The 14319-nt window shown below is 38.8% G+C and overlaps 1 protein-coding gene across 5 annotated transcripts in view; it reads right to left on the reverse strand.

Moving 5' to 3' along the window:
• The window catches only part of pspc1 (paraspeckle component 1), a 143607-nt gene that overhangs the window by 73452 nt on the left and 55836 nt on the right, over window positions 1-14319 (reverse strand). For all 5 annotated transcript variants that reach the window (XR_004412345.1, XR_004412346.1, XR_004412348.1 and 2 more), the window contains exons 5-6: window positions 14025-14109; window positions 11640-11730 (exon numbers count right to left, since the gene is read on the reverse strand). Coding sequence is in view for 1 of the 5 variants with exons in the window: in XM_033022725.1 (XP_032878616.1) it covers window positions 11640-11730; window positions 14025-14109 (176 nt within the window). In the remaining 4 variants the exon portion in view is untranslated. The remainder of the gene's footprint in view (window positions 1-11639; window positions 11731-14024; window positions 14110-14319) is intronic.

Here is a 14319-nt window from a genome sequence, read left to right on the forward strand (position 1 = left end):
CCTTTTGAGTATTTAAAAAGTACAATTAGAGACCATTTATTTGTGGTTGCTGTTCAGGTAAATTTCCTTCAATATGCCATTTAGTAGAAGACCATTGTCTCTCTCGCGCACACACACACACTCTTTCTCTCTCTCTCTCACCTGTGCCTTTGCATCATTTAAAACAGTTATGTGCAAATATCCCGTTCAAATTCCTAGAAGTTATAAAGGGAAAGTAGTTGCAACCTGGAGAGAAATAACAGATCATTGCACCTGTTGTAAAGGTCTGGGCTCCAGCACTCTAAAGTGTGAACTCACAATCCCTAAACTTCCTGATAGAAATTTTCTACAGTTTCTATGATGACTGTGCCTCCAATCGAATCCAATGATTGAGTTTAAATGTTTGCTGCAAATCTTTCCGGCAGAACCTGTACCATGTTATGTTATGTTATCATTTTGGCATACGGAATCAAGAGTCATGGAAACTAAGCAGTAAAATAGAGTTCATGTCAAACAAAAAAGACACATTAGGCATAATCTTATTGAATGGGTGTGCACGGTCATATAGCATAATCCCATTCACTTCATTGCAAAGAAATTGCTGCAACGGATCATTGTAAATGTCAAATAAATTAGAAGTTAGGAATTACTTGCATTTTTTAATTTGTGCTTCTTAAAAATGATTAAGTATATCGGCATTCCAAGCCATAGGGCAAGTCTTAACCACCTGGAGTATTTATATAAACAACCCTTTAGTCAGTTGCCAAGTTTTGTCAGAGCATTTCAGTATTCTAGTACCTGAAAATCAGTATTTTGCTGAGGAAATCAGTATTTTTACGCGGTGCCATTTTGCTGAAAAAAAATGTTTTTTATGTGCGGTCATACCCATGTAAGAGTACAAGAATGCATAACCTTGCTACCAATTGACATGTCTTCTACGCACCCTTACTTGACAGTGCATTCATTGCCATCTCTTTGTATACTTCTGTTTGAACGGCTGCTTCCTGCTTTTAACACCAGATGATGATGTAGAAGCCATTTTGGAAGCCTCCCTCTCCCTCCCTCGCTCTCTTTCCCTCCCTCCCTCCCCTTTTCCCTAACTCTCTCCTTCCTTTTTTTCTTCCTCTCTCTCTTATTCCCTCCCTCCCTCTCTCCTTCTCCCTCTCCTACCCCGAACAGTCTGTGACCCATAGCGCTATGTGGAAAACCCATAGCGCTATGTGTAAAGGCAATAGCGCTCCAGCTGGTAGTGCTATAATTAGAACCCATAGCGCTGTTCGTTTAAATTCCCACGCACTAAACTGACAGCGCTGTTTAAACCGGTAGTGGGGCAGGCAGATCAAAGCTTACCAAAAAGATCATCCAGATCTTGAAATTTAAAATACTAATAGATTTAATCTGCTATAATTTTTAGAGTTATAGTATGACTTTTTATATCCTTGCATTTATTAAGCAGCAAGATGAAACAGGAAGTCGGGCCGATTTAAAAAAAATCCGTATTTTATAAAGTAAATCCGTACATCCGCATTCTTATCGCATTTCCGTACCAAATACGGAAAATCCGTACTACTTGGCAGCTCTGTTTAGTGTTATGGGAAGAGGTTATTCTGACAGTCATTCAAAATGACGCCATCTGGAATACACTGTTCTACACGGAGCCACGCAAATAATGTCAGTCCAGAGGATACTCCAGGGAAGTTAACACAAGGCACGCAAGAGATTACTAGGCAGTTCAGTGCTGAGCCAGGATGGCACACTGCTGCCAGTAACATCTGGATTATTGATTAAAACACAAGTACCAAAAAGAAATAATGATCTAACATGATAGAAAATGTACAAAACTTAAAATCTGTATTTAGTTTTCACCTTATAACTAGCATTTCAAACCCAATCCATCAAGTAAACAATACATAATACAATGATCCTGTAAAAAAAAGGTTCAGTAATGTTCTTTATGGTCATAAATTTAAATATGAACACAATCATTTCCACTGTTAATGTATGAATTTTAAACAAGAACATTTGAGAGAACTCAGTTTTTTGGGTGGAGCGAGTTTAAATTGCACCAGGATCAAAGGATACAATTTGGTCCTGATTGCAGTACTTTGATTACTTTTGGTTTTTAAAAAGTTTTGCTTTCTGGGAAAGGCAGAAGTGAAACATTTGGGAACATAGATGTGTCTTTGCAGTACGTACTGATCCACAGTGCTGTTGCAATTACTACATATAGGCATGCAATCAAATGGATTCCAGAATTGTTTCTGCAGTGGAATTCAATATTCAGTTAACATTGTAAAACAGATCAATTGTTAGCTTGTCAAAATAATCAAAGTTTAATTTCCCTTCATTGTTAGTAACACATTTTAAAGGACTTGAGGTTATTTAAATATCACTCAATGAGATTACTCCAGCAGCACAAAATTGATCAATACCTCCCCCCAAAAAACTTCAGTTTCAAAACTTCAGTGACTCCAAGTATAATTCCATTAAAACAGATTCCAAGAAATTTAAAATGTTTGATTTCATTTTCATTCTCAAAACCATAACAAGCACACAATGACCAGCCTCATGTGAATAAACTGTATTCTCTAATGTAATTAACAGAATAAAAGCAGCCTTACATTAATCACTGCTGATGAACAACAAATGCTAATGGAAACAAATACAGAAAATATTAAAAATACTCAATAGTTAAGGCAGCTGAAAGAAAAGGTAACATGTCTTACTGATGATCTTTAGAAGGTTATCGACCTAAAATAGACTTTGGGTCGAGGTGCTTTTTCGTTTCATTTCGTGACCCAAATCACGTATCTACCTGTATTTATAACGTATTGTGTAAAAATATTATAGAAATCATACCTGTCAAGAACAAAACCTGCACATATTTTTAAAATATGAGAAAAACCTCAAATTTTCCAAGTAGTAATCGTCCAATCAAAGCACGTTTGAAATTGAGTCGGACGCCAATTGACCAATCACTCGCTTTGTTTCAGGCTAGTTAGGCAGGGAGCCCACATCATGGCGAAGAGTATTTCTACTGATGCTAGTGTTACTGGAGATTCCGATGAAGATTCTTTGGTCTTCTGTGCAATACATGGCGTCGTAACTCACATTGAATTTAGTGAGAAAAGCATTAAGAAGTCTGAAGAATGCGCAGCTACGTGGATAGAAGTAGAAGAAAATCTGGAAAGCAAAGTCGCTGCTAAGGTGCTGCAATACAAACAGGACGGCCAAGTTGTGGGACCAGTGAAACATTGTGAAGTAACTGGAACTGGAAGATAAGATCTAAAGTCAGAATTTATGAAAATTAACATGCATGAACTTTAATTAATTAAATTTCAACCTCTTATAATGTGAGATATGAGATTTTGAGGCTTAAGTTGAGGACTTGAACTTTGTCTTTCCTGAACAAATTAAATTAAAAGTTGTCACTAATGTCAGCTTTTTGAAGTCAAAGAAGAGTCTTCTTTAAAATCTAATCGCGGAGCAGCGTACGATCATTTGTTGAGAAGAAGTGCTCCGACCGCAGGGTCTATGCAGCCACGGTAAGAAGCGACCGATTCGGGAACGGAGCCGCGGAGTGTGTTTAGATCATCTCGACGACGGGGGGGGGGGGGGGCCTTGTACATCGTGCCTTCTGTAGCTGCGACTGCGGAGGGTTAGGGTTAGGGAACGCACAGGATCTGCCCTGACCCATTAATTAGGCGGATTCAGGAGCCGGTGAAACCCGGGACCTCTGCGGCAGTCTCACTCGTTTTCCATTTAAAGCGACTGGAAGATGCCTTACAGGTCTGTCCCCCAGCCTGGTACTGCCCCAGTCCCCCTACGGCCGTGACCTCCACTCTGCACACTGGCAGTCAGTGGGGTTCAGTAAAGGGGGGAACGCACAGGAACTGCCCTGACCCATTAATTAGGCGGGTTCAGGAGCCGGTGAAGCCGGGGACCTCTGCGGCAGTCTCACTTAACATACACCTCCAGTCAGACTCACAATTATATTCATATTATTTTTATATAATTATAACTCCAGTCATATTATGGTATAATAATGTGGTTTAAATAAACCGCAGCACAGAATTAGGCTTCCCATAGAGTAATATGAGCATTGAGCACAAGAGGGCGCTGTTACTTTTTCTTTCTTTAATTTTTCTAATTTTCTAATCATCTTAATTAATTAGTGTTCATTTTTTGGAACTGACGAGTTATAAATTCCTTCTTAATTATATTTTATCTAAATCTGTGCCAAATTTCAAGTAGATACCAGACATGGGTCATGAAAGTTAAATTCTAGACACGTTTTCGATGCTCGGCCCACGGCCTAAAATATCAACTGTTCCAGTCACCCCCAAATGTCCCCCAACTTGAGTATTTCTACCATTGTTTTTATTTCAGGATTTCCAGCAACAATCCACCACATTTAGAATTGATATGTGTACTTACCCTTCAACTCTTTTAAAAATGCTGCATTTTATTTGAATCCAACTTTGAGTTCCTCCACTTTGTGTTTTGTATTATATTCCTTTGTTGCTTCAAATTAGACAATCACTTGCATTTACTACAATCACTTTCACTATAACTCATCTTCTAAAAATAGTTTCCTGCTACCCGTAACACAATATACAATAGGATTTGAACAGCAATAACAACTTTGATCTTCAGCAAATTCTGAGATGTATCAATGAAATGTGAAAAACAGAATGCAGAAGTAACTCTGCAGATCAGTCACCATTCCCGGAGAACATGGCTAGGGGATGTTTAGGGACATCACCTATCCCTGTTCTCCTGGGATGCTGCCTGACCCACCGAGTTATGCCAGCATTGTGTCTTTCCTCGGTAAACAAGCATCTGCAGTATTATAAATTGAAATCACTCCACATCATTGTCAAACGATTCACTCGTACAGCACATAAAATTCAGGCTTGTTGCTTATTTAGTTTACAGATTTTAAAGTTAATGTCTGTATCCAGTCATTTGTTTTTATGATCTATCAGCATGCCATAAATCCACAATGCCCATTATTATTATTATGGGTATTTGTATAATACCCAAATTAAAAGTGATCCTTAAAAATATTAAACATTCTTAATTTTTTTCCTTCAACTATAGACCCTAACTATAGACCCAACATATCACAAGGCCGAATTTTAAAAATCACACAGACACAAAGTAAATGGCATGTCCCACTTGGGAGACCTAATCCGCGAGTTCTGGCGAGTTTGCCTCGACTCAAACTCGCAGCATGGTCGACACGAGGTCTTAGGAGGTCTTCTTAACTCTCCTTCATGCTCGAGAGTGGTCTCCGCGTACTCGAGGCCTCAGTTAGGTCGCGGCGGTTTTTTCAATATATTAAAAAATGCCCGCGAGTAAAAAAAGGTCGCCATGGAAAAAAATCGGTACTTTTTTTACTCGTAGGTTTAGTCGTAGTAGGTCGGCATGTTAGTCGTAGGTAATCAAGGGTAGTCGAAGGTAGTCGTAGATAGTCTTCATCATAGTCGAAGGAAATCGAAGGAGGTCGTCTTCACTCTCCACTATTTGGTGTCCAATTTTCCCGAAGTTAGTCGTAGTAGCTAGTCGAAGCTGGTCTTCAACATAGTCGAAGGAGGTTGAAGGAGGACTTCTACATAGTCGAAGGAGGTCATCAACATGTCATTTTTTCAAACTCTTCTAAACTCGCTCAAATGGGACAGCCCCTTAACAAAGTGATCCGAACAAAAATGCACACGAATATTAAAAAATTGATAGCTGAAGTCAGAAGAGATATCTAGTTAACTTCAATACATTCAGGATCATCAGGATTCCATGTTACAGCAATAGCCCTTCAAATCAGATCTCAATTTGTTATCCAGTTCCAAAATTGTGATGTACAAGGACTTAATCAGCCGTATGGGCTTTCACCATAAATGTCTATGACGTTTCACCTTTTGATTTTCAGGCATTACATTTTTGTTATTTACATCATATTATAGAACTTGATGTGAATTTCAAGTAAACATTACTCAAGAAATATAAATAGTTGAAGTACACAAGTATTTCACAACAAAGGGAGGGAAGGTACATTTCCACTATTGCCAACTGACTGCATTTTCATCAGCTCGGAAACAAAATCCCTTAACCAAATACAGTTCAAAACAGTGCTATTTAGATTGGGTTTGTAAAATAAAAATTAACAGATTACAATTTCCAGCAACTTGGTATTTATTGCGATTTTTTATAGAACTTATTTTGAACAGGGCTGTCTACCAGGGGAAAGTGTGGATATTTTGCCAATTTAACACCATTACACTAAAATGAGCAGTGCAATATTATGTGCAGGAATTCAAATGAAAAGCAGTTTTGGTTAAAAGCTGTACAATGCTGTGGGCACAAAGATTGTGTTAATTTTCTTTGACGAATGGCTGATCATGTGAATGAAGTTCAGAAACATTCTGCTAGCAACCGGATCTGTAAAATTATAATAAACAGTTTAAAAAATGTAGGATTATAGTATGGTATAATCAAAATCATAGTTGATAAAGAACACCAAAGATGCCAGTATTAAGCAAAACTAAAAGAACAACCAACTTCAATGCCAAGACAATTAAATCTTTACAAAAGGTATATTTCTTACATATATGCAAGACATTTAACATAGTTCACATGTACTCACCAGTACTCTGATAACCTTAGATTGCTTTATGGAAACCATTTACATGAGTGGAAAAAATAACAAATCAAGATTAAAATAAATTAAGAAGAAGCATGCACTGTAAATTCACTTTGAAAGACCAGGATTACTTGCTGGGATAGACACAAAAAGCTGGAGTAACTCAGCGGGTCAGAGAGCATCTCTTGAGAAAAGGAATAGGTGACGTTTCGGGTCGAGACCTTTCTGAGAGTCAGGGGAAAAGGAAACAAGAGATATAGGGGATGGCATCCAAGACTAATCTTTTGTTTAACAATACTGGTCTTTTCTGCACTGGAACTTCCACTGGTCCCACAGGCAAGTGATTGCATGCAGTATCATCTGCCATAGATATTTAATTCAGATCATTAAGAATAGTCAGGTATTGTTCATGGCTATTGCATAGGTGAAACCCTGGCTAATTGGATCATCCGTATGCAGTATTCTTGCCCAACCATTAAAATAGAAATATGATGCAACTGTGGCTGCCTTCAGTTGTATATTTACATTACTAAAATCTTCTGTAATTGGCACAAGTGATCCACTGATTTGAAACATGAGCTCATTGCTTTAAATGTGAACATTGTTACAGCATGCATTTTACAGAACACCAATGTCACAATTACATTGGAAAGACAGCAATGATCTTCTTTCCTGTTCTTTTCCAGCCAAATGGTAAAGAGCAGGATAATTTAGCAGTTTTAATTACTATTAGATTTTAAAAAACTGCTTCTTATGGTTTCAAAATTAATCAATTCAGCTTTGACATAAATAAAGATGGTAGAAGCAATTTAAAATCAATTTTGTGCAAGACTAGATTTTGAACGCCGACTTGTCCAATACAGATTTTCTCCCCTTGTTCACACCTATGTTCACTTCCAGACTCTTGGTCTCAATCACTGATTTTTATCTTGGATATTCCATCCCTCCACACTTCCACCCCATAAGGCCAAAGAGCCTTCTTTTTCCTTGAACAAATGACAAACCAGATCACATCCACCAACATTCTCTTGTAAAGAGATTTTTCTTGGATACTGCTCTTAAAAAGGAAATGTATCTAGGGAAAACAAATATCAACTCTGCTGTTGATTTTCATCGTTCCTTCATCTTTGCATCATCCCCTTACATTTCAGCAATCAAAAAGATAATGTCCATTCCACTCGCCTCTTCTTTCCCATCTCCATTTCTTAAGAATGAACTTTGTATCTCCAACATTCCAGTTCTGATGAAAGTGGCAATGCAACATAAAAATTACAATTCAACAGAAATAATAGTGTTATTGTATCTGCTGCAGTTTCAAAGTCTTACAAACTTCAGAATTATCAACTCTCAGAATAGAGAAAGCACAATCACCCCCCCTCCAAAAAAAAATGAAAGCAGCATTTTTTGTTGGGTCAATGGCTAAACACAATACTTTTATACTTGATAGTTTAGTCTTGCAGCATACCAACAGAATGAAGTTACTACCAACAGAGATTATGTTAATAAAATTGTCATGGATGTTATTGTTACATTATAAAGGGAGGACAGATAAGGAAAGCAAGGGCATTGTCGATAGATTGATTCTTTCTCTGACTTTGTGCAGGTCACGTGTGAATCCAAGTTATAGGCTAATGTGCCAAAGAACATATTGGTGCACAGCTTGGTTCCTTTATATCATAATTTGATTTCATACAACAATTGCCATATTTTGTGCAAGTCCGTACATAATTTTATTTGAGGCATTTCAGAAATATTAATAAATGTTTTAAAGTACTGCATTGTTTTATTCTGTCAACATTGATATGTTTTACTCCAAGACAATGACAAGAACCATGACAGGTTCAGGCTGAACACAGGAGAGATGGAAGAGTAACCTACAACTTCAAGAATTTTCAGATTTTATTTTGGTTATCCAACATCTGTAGTATCTGACCTGTGCAATAGTTTACACATTTCCAATTTTAACTTTGTTTAGCAGTCTTCACAGATATGATTAATACCTGCAACAAAGAGCGGAGAACAAACAGTCAAAAGCTCCTGTGCACCGTGGCTGACGACCAGTGTTGGCACTGCACATTATCCCAGATTTATTGTCATCCTGACAGTAATTCCCAAACACAAGGTCTTCCAGGAACGAATATAAACTTTGGGCCAGCCAGCACTGATCAAGTCCATTTTTTGACCTGGAATTAAGAGCTTTGTGACTCATGACATAGCTTCTCAGGCACATTCTCACAATAGTAGAGAAACTGCGTTAATCCTCACAAAAAACATAGAATTTCAAGTTGAAAATAGCATGCATTGTATTAACAATTCACTGTTGTTCTAGCCAGAGATTATCCATTGTCAAAGACCTAGAGTATAGTCTTTAGCTGAAAAGCATTTACACAAGATTTATTTGATGTTATATGACACTAGACATCTTCATGAACCTGGTCATAGATTGTACAAATAAAAAATCCACCACATGGAAGCATGAATCCTTACTATATTTCCCCACTCCAAGAGGGCACAATACTCCCAGAACAGAGGGCGGGAGAATGCTGATAATTTAACAAGCTGTCACTCAAATCAGCAGGCTTTTCACACTGAAAACTATTCAGGTCGCACCCTGTAACTCCTAATTTCTCTTGATAAACTTAACGAATAACAACAATTTTCCCATGCGCGTTCTGGGGCCCCAACTCAAAAGCCACACTTTATTACGCACATTAAAGGTCGGTTGATCCAATTTATCACTTGTCAGCACAGGGATAAAAAGATCAAGTATTTAAATTGTTCAATGGTTTCACTGCTTCTGTGTAAACTACCAATTCTACATTCCCAACGTTTGTAAAAGGGGAAGACTCTTTACACTTGAAACCTCAATGCCATGTTGTATGATCTGTATCATATTTCAAATGTAACATCGTTAAAATTTGTATCAAGTAACACTGCACAAATCCACAGGATTCTGGTTCATGACCGGCATTTAAGTATCAAAAGGGAAATGGGTTACGCTGAATTTCTTCTTTAAGATCGGAAAATATCAACCAAACTTAATAAGCTGAGAATGGCAAAAGTAGTATCCAGCTATTCTGGACCTAGGAACCCTTAATGCTGCCAAAAACACAAAGAAAGCAACCCCAACTCATTCCCTGCTCCTAGTTCATGCTGCTTATCTTTCCCCATCAAGCATATCATGTCTTCTGAATACTACTTAGCTTACAATTTACCTTGTGTAACCACTGCACCACAGATCAAATTTGGTGATGCATCTTTTCTGATTGTGAGTATATTTTCTTTAATCAAGTTGCAGCAAAATGCCTGCATATATTCTTTGGAACAGAAATAAACTCCACTTAAGTTAATTGAGATATTTGCCATCAAACCTTTCACAATGGAAGTAGAATTTAAACATTTAGAAACAAAATAATAAATACTGTTCCAACAGCAATACTTCCAGGTGCAATGAAATAAAGGAAATAAGGGTAGTCCCATCAAAATACTCTGATATCCCAAAGCCAAACAGAAAAAATCAAGGCACAACTCGAATAGCTTTGTTATCCAAAACATATTTGTATTGAACATTGTAATCTGCCATCCTTGCTACCTTTAGTTGTGTCTTTGCTGATAAGAAAACACACTGGCATCTACAATGCCGAAGGCGCTCGCCCATTACGGGTGGGGTCCAGGGGCCCGCCTTAGCTCCTGGATTTTAAGGCTTTTTTCAGTAGTTTGCCGATATCGTGATATATGCAGAGCTGCCAAGTTTTGTCAGAGCATTTCAGTATTCTAGTACCTGAAAATCAGTATTTTGCTGACAAAAATCAATATTTTTACGCGGTGCCATTTTGCAGAAAATGTTGTTTTTTATGTGTGGTCATATAAATGTAAGAGTACAAGAATGCATAACTTGTTTATTGTGTATTTGTAATACAGTTTATGGTGTATTATATGTCATAGCTGCTTTCTTGCATCTCTCTCTCTTTTCAATAAATTGAAAGTGATTCCCAAGCTTTCTGCTGGTAGTTTACATAACAGAAGCTTAGAATTTTTCTAACACACAACCAGTAAAATAACCCCCAAAAGAAAAATATTTCATGATATAAATGACTACATACAGCTAAAAAAATCTTTACAAAGAATGTTACCAGAAATGTCTCTTTGCCTAGCACTGTGTGCAACCAGCAGAGAAAAGGTGATTACTGCAGCCATCTTCTGCTTCAGTAAGGGAAGCTGGTCGGTGATTGGCCGCAACGCCCCTCGGAGACAGCGGCTGATTGCCCGCCATGTGACCAGCACATTATGTGATTGGACACAATGCCCTTGGAGAAACGGTTGATTGGTCGGGAATTTTAAGGGAAGTTGGTTGGTAATTGGACGCAACCCCCTTAGAGACAGCGGTTAATTGGCCATTTTTTCCCCCTCATTTCAAAATCGTACTGATCCGATTTTTCATACTTTAATTTTAAAATCGGAACAACTACGATAAAATCGGACTATTTGGCAGGTATGGCATGTGCATATTTATGGAAATTTAGCACCATAGTAACCATAGTTTAACACCATAGTTTGAACAAATTTGCAAGACAAAAACTGCAAACAGGTGATGTATAATGAATTGAGTAGTCGTACTCCAAAAATCAAATTCAAAACAAAGAAAATGGATATATATTAGAACTGCAAGTGGATACCTGCAAGTCAAATTAAACCCTGAAAAGATCTCAATAGTTAACAATTCAGGTTAGTGTTCCACGGGTGAGGAAGTGGATTCGGAGAATAAAGCAATGTATTTCTGTGCACAGACATTTCTTAGAAGCGCGATCATGTCATTGCCGAAATCTCATGTTGCAGAAAATTACTTTAGAAAAACAATTGTATAAATATTAACAATAACTGCAAAGAAACAAGTTGGGGAGAGAAAGATACAAAATTTAAAAGAGAGAAACTGTTTCCACTGTTTACCAAATCAAAACTTTGAAGATTTGACAATTTAACGATTTTTCTAACCACCCAAATCACAATTTTTCTGACTTACATTATCCATGTACTTATATCCTTCTTGTTGCCTTCGTAATTCCTCCTGACGCATCATTTCCTCCTCTCGTCGCCTACGTTCCTCTTCATGCCTGGGGGAAAAAAAGTCAAAAACAACTTTTAAAAATGAGGATGCCAAAGCGAAACAGCCGACTGGAACCAACACAGTTAGCTTTTCTTTTTTTTAAACATTACAATTGCCTGTGTTAATATCAACGCTGTATATCAATAATTGTTCAGTACACAAGCTAAAGTTGACTGTAGACTACATTTCACAAGTTTTGAAAAATGCAACTTAATTACAATTTAAAGCAAATATGTTTGAAGTACATAAGATCATGAGTAGCATAGATAGGATTGATTGGGAGATAATCCAAGTCTCTTGAACCATACTGCACAACCCCATCTCAGCACCGAACTACGACTTTGTATAAGGTTTCACAAGGTACTTTAGCTTGTACTAGTCTGATTACCTGGTATAACTGATATACAATCAATCTACATATATATATATACTAGACCAAGGGGGGCCCGTTGGGTACCGTCCCCTCAAAGCGCGGTTGCGGGTTACTGGGGGTGGGGGTCCTGCTGCGTCACACACACACACACTAACCACCCGCCCACACAAACACTAACCCCCCCCCCCCTTGATATTATATGAATATTATTAATTTGCTCCATTTACCCCATCCCCCGCCCTATCCACTCACGCATAGCCCCCAACTGCGCATGCGTGGCTAGAGAGGGAGAGGGAGAGGTAGAGAGAGGGTGAGAGTAGAGAGGGAGAAGCTGATGGGGGTAGAGAGGGAGAGGGTTAGTCTGAGGGGTGGGGGGGGCGGGGGGAGCAGCCGATCTGTGCCTTCCGCCAGCATGACAGAGCCGGGGGGGAGGGGAATTGGAGGTGAGACGGGCTGCCAAATGAAGAGAGAGAGAGAGAGAAGTGGCTTGGATTGGTCGGCATGTGGGATTGCGACGTCAGCAGCTAGCTAGTCCCGTTTAGATTTTAAAATGAGTGGGGGGGGGGGGGGAGGATTTTATTAAAAAATGTGTACATAAAATGTGGGGGGGGGGAGGATTTTATTAAAAAATGTGTACATAAAAATGTCCAAATGTTTTGAGGAGTGCATTAGTGAATGTAAAAGTGAATCTCTGAGTTTTCGCGTGTGGTTTTGGCGGACCAAGGAATCAAAGGCCAAATCTGACACCCACAAATAAACACACACACACACACAGAGTTTTAATAGATAGATAGTTAGATAGATAGTTAGATAGTTAGATAGTTAGATAGTTAGATAGTTAGATAGATAGATAGATAGATAGATAGATAGATAGATAGATAGTTTTGATAGATAGATAGATAAATAGATAGATAGATAGATAGATAGATAGATAGATAGATAGATAGATAGATAGATAGATAGATAGATAGATAGATAGATAGATAGATAGATAAATAGATATCTCTATTATACTAAGACTCTTCCCTTTGTTCTTAACATTCTAAATGTCTGTGTGAGCCAGGATTGTGTTGGCTTTCTTTTAATCTCCTTAATTAGTATCTTCTTCCAAACGCTTGGCCACAGCCTTCACATTTTCTCAGCTAACAGGATACATATCTTCCCGTCGCATTTCAACCTTTATTTTACAAATTACTAAACAGCTTCAAAATATTAAAGTTTTCAACGTTCTCATTTAGAAGAAAAAAAATTCCGACTAACGTCACAATCAACTTCCAAGGCACGATGGGACACTCTGCGCGGGAGGGGCACTCAAGTGCACCAAACAACCAAAAATCGACTGATGTCAGAACAGGACACTCCGCGCTGGAGGGGCAGTCAAGCGCTCAAAACACAAAAAAATCAATCCACTCGCAAGTCAATTCCTCGGGTCGACACCTGCCCGCTGCCTGGTGGGCAGGCTGCTGCCGCAGGCAGAGCCCGGCGACTGGGCCTGGGCTGGACCAGAGCCTGGAGCTGCAGTGAGGGCTGAGCTCAGGGCTTGGAATGGGGGCATGAGCGGCGACAAAAAATAAGCCAACGGTGGACCCAAGGACGTGCTACGGTCAGGGACGAGCCCGGAGATGAAGTCAAGGCCTGCCCGGAGATTAAGTCGGGGCCTGGACTGGAGACCATGCGGCAGCCGAGCTGACGGCTGGAGTCTACAGCCAGGGCCGGGCTGAATACGAGAACCAGACCGAGTTGCAGGCCCTGGCGCTGCTCTATGACCTGGGTAGGTGCTGCTGCAGCAGGGAATGGGAGTGAGGAGAGGATGAAGATAAGGCAAATGAGGATGATGAAGGCAATGAGGAGAATGAGGGCAATGAGGAGGATGCAGCAAGAGAGAATGTTATTGTTCTGGCCCTGCCATTTAAACATTCTGGACATACCTCATTTCTATCTGCTTTCTTTTATGCAGCTCTTGATTTCTCATTTCTTCTAAACGCCTCAGTTCCTCCTGGCGTCTCATCAAATCTAAAAAATAATTACATTCCATTTAGAACATAGTCATTTAAAAAAATAATTTTTCTTGGATGCCTGCTTTGGTACAAGAAGTCATTTCAAAATATGCATTAAATATCCTCCACTGCTCGATTTATCATCAATGCAGCAAAATTTGTGTGCAACAAAACAAAAATTACAGTGCCAACTTGCCACCCTAAATTACTAACACCTGCACTTTAG

The sequence above is a fragment of the Amblyraja radiata genome, chromosome 6 (assembly GCF_010909765.2).
Source record: "Amblyraja radiata isolate CabotCenter1 chromosome 6, sAmbRad1.1.pri, whole genome shotgun sequence".
Classification (NCBI taxonomy): Eukaryota; Metazoa; Chordata; class Chondrichthyes; order Rajiformes; family Rajidae; genus Amblyraja; species Amblyraja radiata.